This window comes from Podarcis vaucheri (genome assembly GCF_965113315.1).
Source record: "Podarcis vaucheri genome assembly, chromosome: 8".
NCBI classification, from domain to species: Eukaryota; Metazoa; Chordata; class Lepidosauria; order Squamata; family Lacertidae; genus Podarcis; species Podarcis vaucheri.
The window spans coordinates 69,199,545-69,219,890 of NC_138766.1; the positions used below are offsets into that span (position 1 = coordinate 69,199,545).

Genomic DNA, 20,346 nt, shown 5'->3' on the forward strand with positions numbered 1-20,346 from the left:
GTGTGTGTGTGTGTGTGTGTGTGTGTGTGTGAACGCGCACGAGCGGCGGGCGGGGCAGCGGCGGCGGCAGTAGCCCGACTAGCAACGGCGGCTGAAGGAAACCGAGGGAGAGCGAGAAGCAACAAGCTGCGGACCTGGGAAGCGGAGCGAAGGGAGGGCGCGCTTCGGTTTCTCAGTAAGCGGCGCGCTCGGGTCAGGGAGAGAAGCCCGCCGTCCCCCTTCGGGGCGAAGCCGAGAGCCGGCGGAGGTGGTGCGGAGGAAACTTTCTCCTCCCGGTCCCTGGCGGATCCGCGGCCATGTTGGGATCCCGTCTGTTCTGGGGAGCGAGGACGGCGGCGGTGCGGGGAAGGGGGAAGAAGGAGGCGCCCCACAAAGACCCGGACGGCGTCCCTTGACTTAGGGGGCGGCCCCGCGGAACCTCCCTCCGGAGGAAAGGCGGCTCCGGCTTTGCCCATTGGGAGCCGGCGTCCCAGGCGCCGTCGGGGCCGTGTGTTTGTGCTTGCGGTGGGTTTCGGGCGCGCCCTGACTCCCTCGCGCACAGGCGGCGGCACACGACTTGGCACGGATGGGGGACCCCTGCCTGGCAGCAGCAAAGGGAGGCTGCGTGAAAGGAGAGAGGAGGGGACATGGCGGCCTCCCAGAGTCGTAAAATTTAAACCGGTTCCCCTTTTAAGTGACACTTTCCGAAAGTAGCGGTAGCCGAAGCTCCTTTCCCCCTCAAACTCTGGCAAAAGTGAGAAGCGGCCGCCCCCCTTCTGCGTTCAGTGTGGGGCTGAGATCAAGTGGCTGCAGCCTAATTGGCACCCCGTGGATGCCTGTGTGTGCAGGGGGGAGTGTGCGCACCTCCCACTCTTCAGCGTGCCATTGATTTGGGGTAAAATGAGGCGTATGTGGTCGCCCCACCTTCCCCTCCCTCAGTAAACAAAACGGAAATCATTTCCCACTTTTCTCCAGAGAAAATAGGCTTCCCGCTCAGTTCTTCTCTTTTATTCTCGCACTGGAGTAAGTGCTTTGTTTTGTTTTTTTAAAATACCCTATTTATGAGATTTATTTTTTATTGGGTTGCGGGGGGTCTTTTTGCTTTTAAAGGCTGCCTGTCAAAAGTTGCGTGTGTTGCGTTTCCCCTCTTTCCCGGGCGAGTTTCGTGATGGTGCGTGATTGTTTTGCATCAGAAGGCAGGGAACTTCCTGTGACTGTCAACAAGGGTTAGCAAAGCAAGTGGATTCCGGTTGGAAGGAAGTTAGCTCTCCTAAGTTTTCTTCTGATAGGCTGGGCTTGGCTGAGATGTTGTTCATGCCAGTGGTTTTTTGTTTTAAGTTTCTAATGCCATGGCATCCTGGAGAGGGTGCCAACTTTCTGTTAGCTGCTACAGAAATAAGAAGGTCTGGTTCTTTTTTGTGTGTTACCTGTCTGCATTTGGGATTTCATTTGCTTATTTATTTAGCAAACCCATACCTGCTTTCCCCTTAAAATAGCACTCAGTGCAGCTTGTGAAAATTGCTATTGACAACACAGACAAGTCTAACACTTAAAAATGAGGCAAACAGTTTTATAGGTGTAAAGTCACACAGTGCTAAACATGGCGTTTAAACAATAATGATTGTGATAAGTCTATTGAAGTGGTAAGTCAATTGAAGTGATTAAAGCCTTTCCCCCCACATTATTCAGATTTTATAAAAAATTGCTTTCTGTTATCAGGTAAGATAAATATGTTACCTGAAAATATTTTTTTTTTTTCTGCTGTTGTAACTTACATTGGAATATATTGGTCCAGTCAGCTACTGATTCTTATATTGATGGCCATGAGACCTAACAGTTTCAAACTAGCCAGTACATTTTCTTTTTCCATATTTACATTCAGATGACCTTGTTTTTTTATTTGTGTAAATACTTTGCAGTGAAGTCTTACACCTCCTCCCAGATCAGCTGATTAGAGAGGGTTAGGAAGGAGGGGAGGCACCTCCACTGGTGGAGAAGAACCTGGCTGATAGAGGACTGTTGAGATCCCTCCTATGCATGCAGATGGCTCCATGTGCATAGAACTTCAGTTGGTGGTTCTTTTCTCTTTTTTTGCCAGTGGTGGTTCTTTTGCCAACAGTAGCTGGCATTAAGCTCTAAAGTGGGATGACCTGGGGCAGGGGTGGGACAGGGGCAGCCCTGGATCTGATAGATTCAAGGTCCCTTTTTTCCAGGTCAGAATGCTCCATCCTCCCCGAAATTGGCTTAACTAATTCCTTCCATGTAGGAATATAGAAGGGGGAATTTAAAGAGAAAAGCTGTGTGAAGCAAAATAAGCAAGCAGCAAGTTCCTTTCACCTTCTGGACTGGCCAGCACAAGCTGGCAGGGCTTCAGAAGTGATAGTAGGTGCAGCACTCAGTGATGTGGGGGCAGTGATGTGCTTTATTTTTCTGCAGAAAACTGTCACCCATTCTTCAGTAACAGTGACAGTCAGTGTCCCTTCCAGCTCTACAATTCTATGGTTCTATGTATTAGTTAGCTGTGACTTGCGTATATTTCTCCAGGGTTGGTTTCATATAGCATTGGGTGATTGTCTTTTGGCCCCCTAGCAGTTGTGCAGTTTGGGTGCCGCAGGGTATCACATTGTCCCTAGTGTCGTGTAACATATATATGAAGTCATGGGAATGGTTATTAGGAGATTTGGGGTGAGCTGTCATCAGTATGCTAATGATCCCCAGCTCTCTAATATCTGGACCAGGAGAGGCCATGTAACCCCGGGAGTGGTGCCTCGACTTGGTGGTGAGCTGGATGAAGGCCAACAAACTGACTGAATCCTGGCAAGACAGAAGTGCTGTGGATGGGTGATTCCTGAATCCATATAATTTGTCTTCCCTAAATGGAGTCGTATTCCCCCTGAAAGAGTGGTTTTATAGTATGGGACTGTTACTGGATGCATCTTTGCTGCAAGAGGCTCAGGTGACCTAGGTGGCTAGGAGTTCCTTTCACCAGCTTCAGCCATTCCTGAATCAGGATAGTCTGAGCACTGTCATCCATGTACTTATAACCTCCAGGTTGGATTACTGCAAAGTACTGCAGGTGGGACTGCCCTTGAGGTTGATCTGAAAGCTTCAACTAATGCAAAATATGACAGCTACAGGGTATCTCCACCATTCTACACCACTGCTGAATTAATTGCAATGACTGCCAGTTAGCTACTGGACTACTTTCAAGGTGTTGATTTTGGTGTATAAAGCTATATACCATATTGGCCTGAATATAACCCTCACTTTTTCCCCAAATTCCAACCGTGGAAAGTTATAAAGTGTGGCTTATATTCCCAACCTTACGGTATTGCAGCCAGGAGCGCAGGGCAAACAGCGCCAGGAGTGCGGCCTCTCCCCCAAGGCCGGGAAGGGAGAGAGCAAAGAAGGGGAAAGGCCGCTGGCAACACAGTGCGGTCCCCGTCCCCTCCCCCCCCAGTATGTAGCCAGGAGCAGCGAGGAATGGAGCGACTTATATTCGGGTATTTTTTCTTTTTTTTCCTCCCTCCCTTCCAGTTTTAAAGATGCAGCTTATATTCGGGCCAATACTGTACAGCTTGGGACCAGGATTGTCTCACTCCTTATATAGTCACTGTGCTCTTTTGTTGAGGGCCTCCTGCAAATACCATGGTATCAGGAGGTCCATTCCACACTGTATAGGAATTGGGCCTCTAGAAGTGCGGCACCTGCCCCTTGGAATGTCCTCCCATTAAATAATAGGTGGCACTTTGGTTGGCTTTTTGGCACCTCCTGAATTCCTTCCTCTTCCAACAAGCCTTTTAAGCTGGCCTTTCCCCCAGTCTGCATCTGTATTGGAATTGTTTTTAGATGTTTTTATTGCTGGTGTACTTGCCGCTCTCAGCTCCTTTGGTAGGACAGGCAGGATATAAATTTAATACAGTAAATACTTCTGTTCATAGTTCAGCAGTGAAATGCCGAATGCTTGCCAATGTATCTGTGGAAGGAAATATATCCATTTCACTTCATAACCTACCCATATATTGGTAGGCTGCTGCCCAAAGAGGCTTTTTCGATTCCTGTTTAACAATGGATGTGTTTTCTCTACTACCTATGTATCTTGAACCTAATACATTTGACATTTCCTTTTCAGGAAATGAATGCTGGCATGTACGGAGGTGTAACTGGCTTTCTCACCAGCTGAGATCTTAGGCCAGTCCTGGTTATTAATTTTTCGTCCCAGCATTCACAGTCATGAGTTTTGATCTTGTTCATGTAGGTGGCCTTGAATCTGTAGTGTAAGATTCTTCATCTGTGTTTTGATAGGAGCTCCTGTCATATTTATGTTTTCCTTATTTGTAAAAAAGACTTAAGCGCAAAATCAGTATGTGAAGTACTTCATATTCCTCCCACAAAAGTTTCTTTGCTTGTTAGCCCACAAAATTTTGGAAGGATGTATGTCAGCATTTCCTAACCTAGTGCCCTCCAGTCGTTTTGGACTGTAACCACCATTAGCCTCAGCCAATACAATTGTGGCAGCTGGACCTGATGGAAGTTGTAGTCCAGAGCATTTGGAGGGCACCAGGCCGGCAAGGCTGCTATGACTACATGTAGAAGTCTTGGTTCAGATGAAGTTTTTGAACTCTTTTACTATAAGTTTTTCCCTTATAAAACAAAAAAAGGGGAAAGTCTTATGTAAAAGATGAAAAGCCACAACTAAGAGTGTTCATATGTTCATACAATAAACAAAAAGCAATAAAATTAGAGAAAGGAGGCATGAAATAGTAAAAGCATGTCCTATAAATGTTGTCTTGCCAGATCTAGTGACAAACAAGCCAATGGTTGCAGTCTTTACACAGCCACACAGGAAGCATAGAGGGAGTGGATGATTTTAAGGCTCATGCATTCCAGTTGGGCATATGTTAACAATAGAACTAAAGATTTGTTCTTGAATTGTCACAAACCTGAAATGATGTCTTGAATTCCATGAGAGCATGCATTAGTTGGTTAATCTTCCTGGAGGAATACAGGAAGGAATTCTTATACTTGCATTTGGACTTTTGTGTTAGCTGTTTACTTGAACATGTTTGTACACTTATGATTTGTTTGTTCTGGCAGCTAAAATCCTGTTCGTAGAGATAAAAAAATTATGTGCTTCCTCCTATTATGTGATTTTTAAACTTATGCAATGACTGCAGAAATCACTGCACACATTTACAAACCTGTTTGGGACTATCATATATTGGCTTAATAAGCTACAAACATTTTGCCAAAGCATACAACCCCTTCCATTCTTCCTTCTCTGAGTGCAGTAATCAAACCTGGAAGTCTACAGTTATCTGTAGTTTACCACATAATCAGAAATGGAAAATTATGGTTACCTGGTTCAGAACAAGTTGGGATCTCAAATAAATATCTAACTTATATGTGAGCTATTGACTTGTTCTGAACGTGGTGGGCATACTTTCCCAGTTAATGATTAATTTGAGGCTTAATTTCAATGAGGAGGGAAGGGGCTGCATGTGAAGGTAAAAGGTTTGAACATATTTGTTAATTAAGCAGAGTTATAATAATCTGAATATGGCCAGTTGTCAGGAGAATTTTTTAAAAGACAAAACAGAGCCAACATCGCTCTGATTTATCTGAAACAAACCCGTGTTGTTAAAATGGGTCCTGTGCTGCCATAAGATTCCAGAAATACATTTTTGTATGTAATGAACTTGTTGAGAAGTGAAAGAGCTTTGTTAGGGCCGTTAACATCAGAGCTGAAAAAGCAAAATTTGTTACGGCTGCCGCATCAAAGATTTGGGGGCCCCAGCCCTAAGAGCACCAAATTTAGTTTCATTGGGGAGCAAAGACTTGCCTTTTTAAGGACATAAAGAGTCTGCTGAATCAGGCCACTGGGCCATCCTGTTCTAGACCAGCATCCTGTTCTCACAGTGAGCGACCAAATGCCTGGGGAAAACCAGCAAGCAGAACGTGAGCACAAGAGCAGCCTCCCCTTCCCTCCTGCAGTTTCCAGCAACTGGTATTCAGAAGCATTACTACTACTACAACTGTGGAGGTATTATGTAGCCATCACGGCTAAGTCACCATTGGTAGCGCTTTCCTCCATGAATTTGTCTATTAATAAAACAGATCCTCTTGCGTTTCTAATATAAATACATACCGTACTTTTCTGTGTATAAGACTAGGGGTTTTTTAAACTAAAAAATAATGTTAGAAAGGGGGGGTAGTCTTGTACACGGGGGCAATTCCCCCCCCCCATTTTCTTAATTTTGAGTTTCCCAAAATAGGGAGCGTCTTATACATGGGGGCGTGTTATACACGGAAAAATACGGTACGTTTTCATTTTAGACAGTGACCCAAAGGCTCAGAGGGGTTGGTTAAGCCTTTAAGGCAGCAAAAAGAAAACACCTCTCTTCCCAATACTAGGTGACATCCATTAATGGCTGGTGCCTCTTATGTCTGGTAGGGTGGAAGGCAGAGAGCCCAAACAGGAGCTGGAGCTGGAGTCAATGACAGGCAGAGCCAGCTGTTTGAGTTTTGTCCCCGACCTCTTCCCTGTTGAGTTCTACAAAGGCATCAGCTAAAGGCAAGGAAGCTGAAAGGCAGTGCCGTCCCCTGTGCTGGTTGTAAGTAGCAAAGCGCAGACAGGGCGAGGGCAGGCTGAGGTTAGTGGGCCAGAGCCCCATTTGCCCTGAGATACCAGCCTCCACTCTGACATCCACTTGTGTCTTGTCTGTGAGCTGAACAGACACCTTCCTCGCCTCCCTCCTGCAACTCCCACATGCGCCCACAAAACGTCACCAGAGGGTTGGTGGACCCTGCCAGAGGGGAGGAATGAACTACAAAGGGAGAAGAGGAAGGGGAAGTTTCATTACACAAGTAGCAGTCGCTCACACAGCATTGCATTTTGCCAACTGTGTAAGTTGTTTTAATGCTGATAATTTCTAAAGTGATACGGCTTGCCTTTCTGTTCCCTTTGGCTACTATGTAAAGTAAATATTATTAAGAAAAGTGGCTACATTCCAAATACTGACTAAAACCCTGACTTTCTAAATATGTTTGGCAAGATAAGCTTCTGTGTTCTTGCCTCGAACCTCAGATTAAGAATTTCATCAGTATTCATTGACTACATTCCAGAAGCTTTCAGTAGACTCATTCCATTAAGTTTATTTGGTTGCTGTGAGGATAAAGCATGCTTGTCACATTTGTGTGTGCTTTTTCTGCACCTGATTTAGCACTATGGGAAAATGGAGACTAGAAGCCAAAACTTACAAAATTATCAAGGCTTTTGAGAGCATGCTGCCACTTTCTTTATAACTAGATACAGTGGAACCTCGCAAGACGAATGCTTCGCAAGACAAAAAACTCACTAGACAAAAGGGTTTTTTGTTTTTTGAGCTGCTTCGCAAGACGATTTTTCCTATGGGCTTGCTTTGCAAGACGGAAACGTCTTGCAAGTTTGTTTCCTTTTTCTTAGCACCGTTAATACAGTTGTGACTTGACTTCGAGGAGCAACTCATAGAACACGATGTGGTAGCCTTTTTTGAGGTTTTTAAAGACTTTGGTGATTTTTGAAGCTTTTCCAAAACTTTCCCGACACCGTGCTTCACAAGACGAAAAAAATCGCAAGACGACAAAACTTGCGGAACGAATTAATTTCGTCTTGCGAGGCACCACTGTACCTCCTTTCCTGAGTTAGTAATATACTTCAAAGAGGAATGAAAGCTGTTAGATCATGCAACAATTTCTGTTATATTAGTTATTCAAGTGGCAGCTTAAAAGGTATTTCCAGTGGCACATTTTTCTTTTTAAAATGTGGTGTTAGTTTCTCACAGTGGTAGTGTAGGGGAAATTAGGAAGTTATTTTACTGGATGTAAATAAGAAGATAATGAATTCAAAAACATTTATTGATTGCACGTGCTACTTTGCATGTGCAATCAATAAATGTTATCAAATTCATTTTCTTGTTATTTACCTCCAGTAAGGGAACCTCCTATTCTCTGCCATTTAATTAATGGACACCTCCATGGGTAGGGCTTATATTTGGATAGAAAGAAGGCAATAAATTACTTATTAGTAAAAATACAACAAAAACTTTTTTCTTGTAGATTTGCTGTAGAGGACTATGAGTCACCTTTTTCTGTCTCTCTTGCCTGTGCAATTAAGAGTGAACCACATTTTCTGAAGCGATTCCTGGTTGGATAGAGAAATTTGCACTTGGTGTTGGAGACACAGGTATTTAAAATATGGAGAATGCTGACTTGCATTTTGAGTTATGGACCGTGTGCAGAAGTATGCTGCAAAAATTTTTTAGCCCATAGGGCACTGGCAAGGAGAGGGCAAGAACTCTGTGCTGGGTGCAGCTGAGGGGGCTTCTCTCCTGTAACAGCCTGCTTGCTTTCTCTGCTGGGTGCAGAGATGGAGCAAAGTACTCCATCCACCTGGGCTGCTTACTCAATACTCACTTACATGCAATCTGTTGTTGCCTATGGCCACAAGGCTGAAAATAGGGGCCATACTGCACCTATTTTTAATAAGCATTTCTCTATATTCATTTGCTACTGGCATCATTTTCCAAAGGATTAAATCCTTTGATGTAGTTTTACCTATTTCTTTCACTTTCTTTTGTTGCACATTTGTCTTTTGCAGCTTAGGACTTTCTTGCTGACAGTGGCTGCTTCAGATTTCATCTCCTTTCCGTATAACCTCTCAGACTGATAATTGTTAATGAGTACACTCCCGATTTAATGCTCCAGAGTAACTCAGAGTGGCTTAACCTTCTTATCTATTTTGAGTTGCCTAGAGATTCATGAATCAGTCGCTGGCTAGCTAATCTTCTGAATGCATGCACTTTTGTGATGATTAGTAATCCAAATTTAAGTTTAGATCATGGCCAGTTCAGTTAGCTGTGTCTCTTATACAAACAAGGTGTGCTCTTGAAGTGGTCGTTGAACAATAACAAAGCACCCTGAGTCAGGCTGTAGTATCTACTTATCAAAGGAGGAAGAGTGACATTGTCATTCCTAGTGGGCTGCAACTGTTGTGAGATGCGGCATAATTTAGATAGGTTTAGTTTACTTTGGTCCTGTTGGGCAGAGGACATTGTGTGTTGAAACCTTGCTAATTAATTACAGCTGTGTCTGGCGGGAAAGTTTGGACTTAATTTAAACGTAAAGCAAGAAAAGTTTGGTCTTTCTTATTTTCTTTAGGAATAAGGATAGCATAATCTAGAGGAAACTATTTGGTATCCTGTGGATATTTATACAAAAACATCTCAACTCCTCCTCCCAGTTTAGCTTGTTCTACCTTTTGTGCCCCCAACTCCACCAATCCAGACCCATCTGTGTTGCTTGTGTATAGTATGCCGCTGGTCTTTGGGCTAGGGCATTCCTCTGAAATTCACATTGCATAAAAGAAAGCACAAGAAACAGTGGTGCCTTCCTAAAACTAACAATAAACCAACATTAGGATAAAGCAGCAACTCCTTTTTGCAAAGAACCGGACCTTTATCTTTATCCAAGAGTCCTCTGGAGGTTTCTTCATTGGAAGTGGCTGCAGTGATTGTAAAATGCCAAACCTCAGCTGCACTGAGGCAGGATTCATCTCCTTAAGGATCTTTTTGTACTAAATGTCTCCTTGGCAGGACGATTGATTCCACACTTGGAAACACTAGTTTCGTAATCAAGGTAAACACAATATGCAGTAAACAGCTTTATACTTCCCTGATACTCTTTTGATTCAGAGGATCATCATGCCAGTTCAAAATCTTCCCCTCTTTTATGTTATGGATATTGTTTTGAAGTAGCATGATTTGTTTTATATAAAGTCAGGAAACCAGTGTAATTCTATTGGTCCGATGTCAAGCAGATCTTTAATTAATAACAGTCATTTTAAAAGACACTCAAATCCTTGTTGTGTGTCTATATGTTCTGCATCTGTCCAGTAACTCATGCTGCCTGTATTACACATTTTCAGTTGCTCGTTGTTTTTATATTCATAGAGAGAACACCATCTTTTTAAAGTGTTGGTGAGCTGTCTAACACCTTTCACAGACAGGGTACAACTTTAAGAAAATTGTGCAACCAGTTTTAACTAGCTTTGCAAACAGAGTGTTTGAAACATCCTAGGGCTTGTGTAAGTATGGCTAGTGCTGGTTCAGATGTAAGGAAACCAGGGTTATCTGGGGCATACAGACTGATGATTTGGCAACACTCTTCTGATATACTGACTTTGGAAGCAGTATGCATGCACCTGATTATTAGATTCACCTTGCATCTCTAAGGTTTTCTGTGAAGCACAGTGAAAGATGCAGTGTCAACTGTGAGAAGTAAAGGGTGAGGGGTGTGGGACAGAACTGAAACACTTTACAGTAAATGCTTTACTATGCGGTGGGATCACCGAGTAAAACCGAATAGTGTAACAGTTGGATGAATTTAGCAGTATAGTGAATCTAACTCGAGTTCTTGTGGTTAAATACGTGGACTTCCTCCACATCATCAAAATTGTTCAGTGTGCTGCATTCGTAGCTTGAATTCTGTTCTTCACGGTACAGTTAGTTCACTTCCAGAACATTTTAACTAGTTATTTACATATTCTTTTTTCATTTATTTGGGTGGTTTATATTCCAGCCTCCGGTTTTAGTGTACAAAAAGTGAAAATTACAACAAAACATATTGGAGCAAAAGCATTAGATGCCATGTCAATTTGAATTTTTTCAAATCCAAATAACAAATGTTTGGTGATGCCACTATTTATTTTCATATTTGCATTAAGCTTGCTGCATGCTTTACCAATTAATTAATTTGTATGGGAAGTATGATCTAACCTTATTCTGAGGGATGTATAGTTATTGGGTGAGACAGAGAAAATACATGGGATGCCTATCCAGGCTCTCAGCATTGAGAGTAACCAATATATCCTGTCATGGGTGGATTGGTTGGTCCAGTAGGATAAGAATTTACACTAGAATGACCATCTTCTATGTTTTCAAAAACTACCCTGTTTCTCCAGACACTCGTCTGGTGAGGACTAGATCATTTCAGTTGACCTAGTGAGTTGTTGGACTGTATGTATGTCATTTGGCAGTAAAGGAGTTAGAGGTACAGAAAAAGGGCTGTGATGGCATTGATTAGATGGGGATCTGATGAATGTGCTTTTCTGAAAGATCCTCTTAAGGAGAAGTTTAGTAATGCGTCTTGCCATTCCAGAATGCAAACAATGTACAGTAAAAGTGATATGAAATTCACATGTAGTCTCATTGCTTTGCATGTGAAACAGTAAAATGTTTTGCTGTACCTTGTTTTAAAACATTGTATGGCAACTGGGGGCAAAATACAATTGCTTCATGTGCCGATCTAGTTAGCATCATGCCTCGGCTCTGCACCATACTGAATAATTTTATATTTAAGTAATGATTGGGTAAAATTATTTAAGAAAAGGCTGTTTCTTGCACGGAAGATTAAGTCAGCTGAGAATCATGAGCTTGTTATAGCATAGAGTTTGTACTGTTGCAAAGTCTTCAATGAATAGCAATCTTCTTGTGGGTAATGCTGAGGGAATCTTCCCAGGAAATCCCGCAGGTCCTACGACAGCAATAGCAGATTATGTAAAGCTGGTTATTGTCGAAGACCTAATTGATGTAACATAAAAACATAAGAGTCATGCTGGATCAGACCAAAGGCTTTGCTTTCCACCACCAAGTCAGGTGCATTTAGCAGGGATGACTTTTCATGGGCAGCTCAATGATTGTTGAACTCTCTTCCAAAGAAGGCTAGACTGGCCCTGCCTCTGCCAACCTTTAGGTGGGAGGTTGAGAAATTTTTGTTGCACCAGGCTTTTAAATGTTTTAATTTATCTAGTTTAATGTGCTTTTTAGTTGCATTGATGTTTTGTTATAAACTGCCTTTCTTTTTAAGGATGAAAGGTAGTATAAAATGTTTTATGAAATAAAATAGCCCACAGAAAGAATTCTAAATTTATAATAGATTATTCCATTCCATTATTCCATAAGGAACACGGGTGGCGCTGTGGGTTAAGCTACAGAGCCTTGGGCTTCCTGATCAGAAGATCGGTGGTTCGAATCCCCGTGATGGGGTGAGCTCCCGTTGCTCCATCCCTGCTCCTGCCAACCTAGCAGTTTGAAAGCATGAAGTGCAAGTAGATAAATAGGTACGGCTCCGGCGGGAAGGTAAATGGCATTTCCGTGCACTGCTCTGGTTCACCAGAAGCGGCTTAGTCATGCTGGCCACATAACCCAGAAGCTGTATGCCGGCTCCCTCAGCCAGTAAAGCGAGATGAGCGCCGCAACCCCAGTCGGACCTAACGGTCAGGGGCCCCTTTACCTTTATTCCATAAGGTTAGAGGGCACATATTTAGTCTAACAGAGTTTCTGACAGATTGGCATCTACTTTTAATTTAGTTTATTATACTGTTCCATCTTTCCAAGAGCTCAAGGCAGTATGTATAGTTCATTTTCATTCTCTCTCTCTCCCCCCCCCCGCCCCCTCACAGTCACCTTGGCAGGTAGGTTAGGCTGAGAGGAAGTGGGAGGACCAAGTTCACTTGCTGAACTTCATGGCTGAGCAAGGATTTTTACTGATTCCTGTAGCTTCATGGGACTACATAGTCACATTTTGTGGAAATGGAATTAATACAAATATAACTTAGTATTAAAGTAACCCTACTGTTACATTCATGTAAAATTCTTACTGCAGTCTAGCCATATACAGATGCATGCACAAACTGTGCTTTTTAATTATTTAAAAGAGGCAGAGTTGACTGCCATAGCAGATAGTGGATGTCCACCTCAAGGGCTGATTTTATGCACTTATTTGGCTATGTATATTTCTTTAGGAAGTGATACTTGGATTCAGGTCACTGTTCCTGTTTTGTTTTCCCATTTCTTATTCCCGCAACAAGTAAGTGTAAAAGTTTTAATTTCTGACATGAAGTTTGATTCTGTAGCCCTAATGGCTAAATTCAGTGACTCTATTAACTAAGTCCTTTTAAACGTGAATGATAGTGAATCTGATCCAGCACTTTCAAGTAACATTTTAAAAGCCAATTTGTGACATTTGTTTGCTGTAATAAGCCTTCTTTATAACACTGGTGTATCTTAGAACAATATTTGCATGATAAGTTGAGCATTGATATAAGAACACAAGGTAAATTTCCAGACTCTCCGTAAATGTTCATGAATTATGATTGCAAAGCGAAGGAATGCAACTGGATACCTGGATTGTACTTTCGTTGACAGGCCCAGGCACCTTTCATGGAATTCATTGTAAACTTCTTTGGAGTCCATTTGAAGGAATGGTTGGAATCCAAGCCACACATATAAATGGACTTCAGAAGAGCTCACTGTAACTGCCAATCAGCTGACTGGCAGTTACAGCAACTCTTTTTTGACAGGTGGGCATAATTATCATGTTAATTGATTGACAGGTGGCAGCCTTCCCTGCTGTCAAAGTTGACCTATGGAGAGTGGAGGAACTCAGGATCCAGACTTCCAGCCACTTCCAGCTCCCTACCATGGTGCTGACTGTCATTTTAGTGCAATGGGAACATGCTGCAGCAAGCCCTGTGCTTGTGCACTCTCCTCCACTTCCCCTGCATGTTGACTAGGTCAGGCTTCCTCAACCTCAGCCCTCCAGATGTTATTGGCCTCCAACTCCCATGATCCCTAGCTAGCAGGACCAGTGGGCAGGGATGATGGGAATTGTAGTCTCAAAACATCTGGAGGGGTCGAGTTTGAGGAAGCTTTGACTAGGTACTAACCTGCTAAAGAATGGATTAGGCATGCCTCTTGTTTTCATGTAGGTACTTATTTTTAATGTATAGATATAGCTGTATAGCAGAGAGCTTTGTCATGATAATGGATTTCACCCACCCCTTAGGAGCTATTTTTGGCAGGTGCATAGTTAGAAACCTAGAAACTCGGGCCCTGGGCTGTCATCTGTATATTTTAAATGTAATAGTATACAAGGGACTTCACATATCTGCTCTGGAAGGAGAATTTTCTGTAGCTTCTTTTTTTCCTTGAGCAAAGGTCAGTTTGGGTGCATGCTTTTAATTTTTAAATGCAAGTCGGTTTATTATTGCCTAGGGGTATTAGCTTAGCTCTGCACATGTGAAGAGGACTTGTTTGCATTTGCTTTTTAAATAACAGACATTAGGTTAAACTGAATTTACTTCATTCGTGAATCTGAACTAATGCCATGTCATTATAGGATGCAGAACGATATGTCAAGGTGGCTGTGTGTGTGTGTGTGTGTGTGTGAGAGAGAGAGAGAGAGAGAGAGAGAGAGAGAGGGAGAGAGTTTGGCTGATACCAGAAGCTGGATACACATAGGCTAGTCTTGTTCTGTACTGAACCCAAAGCTATGACTTGGGGCTTCACTGGAAACCTAAAGGGGAAGCAGGATCTGCTGGAGTGTTAATGCTGTGAGCCTCCTTCAAAGTAAAACAAACAAACCCTGTGCTCAGGTTGTATATATGTATATATAATATACATCCTAAAAACAACACAGTCTCAGTTGATCCTCATTCTAAGGAAGCCAAACCCTGGGTGAGCACAGGAACCCCTGGAGTCCCTTGCCACTCAGAGATTGGGGTGTGCACAACAGTATTTAAAGTAGTGGCCTTCAGAAAGCTGGTGCTGCCTACTGCTGAAAATATCATAAAGTTGTAAGGTGCCTAGATTAGCACAACAATATTAGAAATCTAAACTTGGAACAATGTGGTGGTTTTCATAGTTTCCATTTGGCATTCTGCCTTTCTAGTACATTTCTAGGAAAAGGGTATCATGACAAAAGGTTAAAAGACTTTCCACTCAGTGTGCAGTGCTGATGAGTTAACTTCCCTAAAATGAGCAGTATTGGCTTATGGTTTGTTTTTTTGCTGTCTTTGTACGCAGTAGCTTTCACCCTCAAGTCATCTCACCACATATCTCTAAACTGGGACTTAGAAAAACTAATAATTGGATATGACAAAGATCAAAAGTTATAGTTGTGGAAAGGCCACAAAGTTAAAACGAACATATGCAGGACATGCAGCAAGAGACCACTCAGGTCAATGGAATAAAGCAGTGTTATTATGGAGACCCTACAATTTTAAAATGGTATCTCTTGGAAGAAATCCGAAGACAATCAAGTTGCCTTGTGTTGCTCAAATCCTGTTAAGTTTTATAAAGCAGCCTAATAGCCCCCCCCCTTTTTACTGTCTTGTTATTCCTTGGTAGGAAAGCAAAATAAGAGGGGGGAGATACTGGCTCATTCTTGTGTTTAGTCTTCTTGCTTAAGCTGTTGATTAGTTGAAAAATGCAAACCACAGCTGTGGAGGCTGTCAGATAGCAACAGCCACTATGGAAATCCTTTAATGACAGGCAAGAGGGTGGCAAAAGCTGGGAAGGAAGGGTTTCCCCACTCTTTTCTAGTGATGCTCACCAAATTCCCCCTGTCATTTAAAATAACTCTCTACGCTTGGGGGGGGGGAGTTAGGGAAACAGCTTAATGGTTTGGTGTGGGACCTGCTGCTAGAGGAGAAGCTGACAGAAAAATGCATGCTGATAACATCTTGCTTGATCTTCAGCAATTGGCTGAATAGCTGCAACAACCTAACGTTATTCCTTTTTGTTTTAGGATACTAGTGAAAGATGGTGGATCGCTTGGCAAACAGTGAAGCAAATACTAGGCGAATAAGCATCGTGGAAAACTGTTTTGGAGCAGCTGGTCAGCCTCTGACTATTCCAGGCCGTGTCCTGATTGGTGAAGGAGTACTAACAAAGCTGTGTCGGAAGAAACCAAAAGCGAGGCAGTTCTTCTTATTCAATGATATCCTTGTGTATGGTAACATTGTCATCCAGAAGAAGAAATATAACAAACAGCACATCATTCCACTGGAAAACGTGACTATTGAGTCCATCCAGGATGAGGGGGATCTACGGAATGGGTGGCTTATCAAGACCCCGACTAAATCTTTTGCAGTGTATGCTGCTACTGCCACGGAGAAATCTGAATGGATGAACCACATAAATAAATGTGTTTCTGATTTGCTTTCCAAAAGCGGGAAGACTCCCAGTAATGAACACGCGGCTGTTTGGGTACCTGATTCTGAAGCCACTGTATGCATGCGCTGCCAGAAAGCAAAGTTCACCCCCGTCAATCGTCGACACCACTGCCGGAAATGTGGATTTGTTGTATGTGGGCCCTGCTCTGAAAAGAGGTTTCTTATTCCCAGTCAGTCCTCCAAGCCTGTGCGAATCTGCGACTTCTGCTATGACCTCCTTTCCACAGGAGAGATGCCTACATGTCAGCCTACAAGATCGGACTCCTACAGTCACCCACCGAAGCTTCCTTTAAATGATATGTCAGATGATGACGACGACGATGACAGCAGTGACTAAGTAATGAAAGCGAATGTCTTAATATTACAATTGGTATTTGAACCTGAGTTGCTGGATGAGGAAACCTCTAGTTGCAGACTCTTCCGAGAGGCCTGACCTAGCCATAAAATCTGCCTGAAAAACCTTCAGCTCAAATGTGCCTCAGTATCTGAATCTCTTAGATATATCATTGCTCTCTTTTCTGCAGGGATAGACTGTTGCAAATATATCCTTTTTTTCCAGCTTTGTATACTTGATTTCCTATTTAGGAGTGAACTGATGATCATCCTTTCCTTCCCCTTCTTTCCCAGCGGAAGAATAGAGAATGAACAGTTTTTGTTCTTTCCTTTTGCTACCAAGAAGCATCCCACAGTGTGTTTGGTAGTGATATCCTACCACTTCTTTTTAATATTGGGGAGGGGGCAATTAAACCAGCACTGGTATTTTTGGTTAGCGGATTGAATAGAACATCTAACCAGGCTTTGAAATTGATGCTGTGCTATGACCCCTTTTAACATAAATGCATTCTGTAACATTATTAACTTCTAAAACTTTATGCAAGAAGTCATATACCAAGCAGTGCCTTTTAATGACTGCACTGTTGCAGGAAGAAACTAATCCAATGTACCCTTTGTTGTGCAACAAACTAAGAAAAAGTTGGTGCTATTGACAATAATTGCTGTTGTGTAACTTGGATCTGAGTAGTGAGGACTGTATGTTACGGCAATTTGAGTTGTGCCCCAGCCCCAGCCCCCAGTACCTCTAATAGGATGCATGAGGGTAGATTAAACATTATTGTGGAGTCTGATGAATACAGCTTGAGCTCCCACACCATGTATACAACTACTCAACTTGGGGACCGCTAATAAATTAGATATTCTTCAAATGGATTTAGTATCTTGCTATTTTCAAAACTGTGTGAGATTTTTTAATGTTTATAGCTATCAGGTATTTATAATTGAGAACTGTTTTTTTGTCTCAGATCATGGTATTTGCTGTAATGTTTTTGATTTGATATTTATAAAATTAAGTCCTTAGAACTTACGCTAACCATTTTAAACTTTAGCAATGGGTTTTAAAAAAATAATTAGAATGTCTTTTAAAAGCACAACATCATGGGAAAACATCCCAATCAGCCACCCGAAGAGAACTTGCAAAAAATATCCATCCTTTGTACACAGCTGACCTCGAGATAGAAAAGAAATGCAGATGACTTCATTTTAAATATATAAATCCAGGAAGCAGGGCAGTTAGGGCAAAAAGTGTTTCCAATAGAGTATTTTCTTTTTACCTTTAACAATACTATTTTCTATGATGGTGTCGTTTTTAGAGAAGTGTCAGATTTAGCTCTGTGAAGTTTTGTAAAACCCCAATACATATCTCTATTTTTATATAACGGTAGCGTGTTTAATCAGTTTATGTAAAAGTCCCCTGATGGAATTGTGTTGGGAATTCAGTAGCATCTGAGAGTTTATAAAAAGTGTTGAATATTGTTTGTACAAAAAAAAAAAGTTATAGTATCTAGAATTTCATTTATTAAGTGACAGTTTCTGCACTGTTTGCCTCATCTGGCACTAACCGGGCTATATTTATTGAATAAACAATCAATTCTGCATCTTGTTCTAGTCTCCTAGTCTGTAATCTGGCCACTGTAGCACAGAAGTCAGTGTTGGCAAAATGAGATGGGGAGTGCACTCCATCAGGGCAGGATGGTGAACTTGTGACCACCCAGTGTTCTACTCCAGCTCCCATCTGTGATTATTGGCCCTGCAGTCAGGGGCTGATGAAAGTAGGTTCCCCATCCCAGCATTAGCTGATGTGGAGCAGCTACCATTCACTTGGGGGTTGCTTGGGAATTTGTTGGAGAATGTGCAGCAGCAGTGCCTTCCTCGTTGGTTATGCCAATTTACAGCTATGGTTTCTATCTTATATACAGATAACTGAATAGTGCTAACTGGGAAGGAAGGAGCCATGGCGTTAATTCAGGTGGCAGCCCAGAATAAGGCACATAATTACTGAGAACTTCTCTTAAGAAATGCTCCCCAAATGTAGCCAATTGCTCCTCGAATTCCCAAGTTGTAAAGCAGTTCGGGGGATTTGGGAAGAAGGCACTTGAAGGTTAAAATGTTTTCATTTTGTAAACCATAGTTTAGTGTTACAAGTTTCAATGAGCATCGGTCTCTGCATTCCCTCCTCCCCTCTCCTGCTTTGCCAGTTTCAGGTTAACCACAGTTTAGCACAAAATGTGGTTAAACTTAACTATGGTGTGTTAGAGCAAGCCAGCTTCAAGCCATGATCACTATGATCTGAAGATGGCTTGTTTTTCAAATAATAATAATAATAATTACCCATGGTTGTTCTGGGTTGGGACAACACAGCAAAATATTATTAAAATGGAAATGACAGTTTCTGAACTTCTCAGCAGTGCTGGAAGGTGGCTGGGAGAGCACACAAGCCCCATGTTTGTTGAGGCTCATGCTTGTAATGCTAAAACATGGTTTAGCAGTGTGTCCAAACGAGGCGTTTGACTTGCTGTTAAAGCTATAGATCATTAAAACACTAAAAATCAGATGAGAAATAACGTGCAGTTGATGTCAGGAAATGGATGGCCCTGAAACGCTGAGATGTGATCTCAAGGAAGGAATCCTATGTGCATTTACTTGAGAGAAAGTCATACTGAAATCAGACTTTCTTCTAAGCAGACCTTTGTAGGAGCTTGCTGTAAATGGAATTCGTCTGTTTCTTCCACTGAAAGCATAATTTGAAGATTGTTTCTTTTTCATGGCACAGATTTGAACTATAAGGTACATCTTGATATAGTTCATCTTCATTCTTATCCTACGTTGTGCAAAAGATTTTGCATAGTCAATATTGAATGTCATACATGTATTTACCCAATTATTTTTGAATGTTGCACAAACGCTTCAGCACTTTCTACCTGCAAGAAAATTTATCCTCCCATTTGGCAATGTGTTCTGCCTACCCACCTTAACCCCATCATTATCTGTGAATGAAATTCACATTATGCTGCAATTGATCCCTGAAGCTGTTACCAAATTCACATTGTAGAGAAAATAATTGTAGGACTAGGAGTGTGAAAATAGGTTGCCACTTTGTGGTTCCGTTCAGGATGTTTATTGTGTAAAATAAACTTTTGTCTTGTGTGTTAGTCGAACTTTAAAAGGGCTTAATAAATGGTTTTGTAACTTTGTCAGTCTGGGCTGCTTTCATTTTGTAAATATGCGAATAGTTTTGAATAAGCAAGTCTTTATACTTTTCTTGTAAGGTATCTAAAAAGGAAAGCGTTTTAAAGTGTCGTGTCCAAAAAGATGAGCGTGGTCAGATAAGCAACAATTAAGCTGCAACTCTGTATGCACTTAACCTGGGAATAAAGCCCACTGAACACAGTAGGATTTATTTCTGAGACGGTATAAGAATGAACTGTAGGGTTATATTTATTTTTTAGTAAATGTGCTAATTTCCATTTTCAGACAATAAGCTAATTCCCTTTTTGTTACAGTTAATTTATTCCTGATTTATCTCTTTTGTCTGTGTTAATGATTATTGGGGTGCCAAAAGCTGGTGTGTGCCCGCGACTTGCCATCAACTGAACCCTATAATTGAGTGTCAGATTGCATGCAAGCCTGCAATTCTCACATGCAAACTGCACACCTCATAACACTGGAAAGATGGGTGGGAATTAGTATATGGCAAGGGAGGAGGGAAGCAAGGCAAAGGGGGCAATTTTTTGTGTAGGCCAGCAAGACAGTTTTTTAAACCACACTCCGTGGAATGGACCTGAAGGTTTGATTAATGTACACCAAAATCTGTGGCACTGCTAAGGAAACGTATCATCCCTAGGAAATAGTCATATGAGCACTGTGTAGTCTAGTTGAGGTTTCTGTCCCTATTTATCAATGCTGCTATTTAAAACAAGGTGGGCTGGAGACATCCAGTGTCTTGTTAATAGCATTATTGCTAAGCCTGCACCTGTCCT

At 42.0% G+C, this 20,346-nt stretch overlaps 1 protein-coding gene across 3 annotated transcripts; it reads left to right on the forward strand.

The window, feature by feature from the left end:
* Nucleotides 1-3: 3 nt before the first annotated feature.
* PLEKHF2 (pleckstrin homology and FYVE domain containing 2) lies at nucleotides 4-19,563 on the forward strand. Of its 3 annotated transcripts, none has more exons than XM_082235927.1 (2): nucleotides 4-175; nucleotides 15,607-19,563. In XM_082235927.1, the coding sequence occupies exon 2, from the start codon at nucleotides 15,621-15,623 to the stop codon at nucleotides 16,368-16,370; it is 750 nt and encodes a 249-aa protein (XP_082092053.1). In that variant the 5' UTR covers nucleotides 4-175; nucleotides 15,607-15,620; the 3' UTR covers nucleotides 16,371-19,563. The 3 variants fall into 3 exon arrangements, with proteins under 3 accessions (XP_082092053.1, XP_082092055.1, XP_082092054.1); XM_082235929.1 differs by lacking the exon at nucleotides 4-175 and adding an exon at nucleotides 228-504; XM_082235928.1 differs by lacking the exon at nucleotides 4-175 and adding an exon at nucleotides 13,069-13,378.
* The last annotated feature ends 783 nt before the right edge of the window (nucleotides 19,564-20,346 follow it).

Excerpts from the sequence above, each read along its gene's own strand:
- PLEKHF2 (XM_082235927.1), top strand. The coding sequence starts at position 15,621 with ATGGTGGATCGCTTGGCAAACAGTGAAGCAAATACTAGGCGAATAAGC.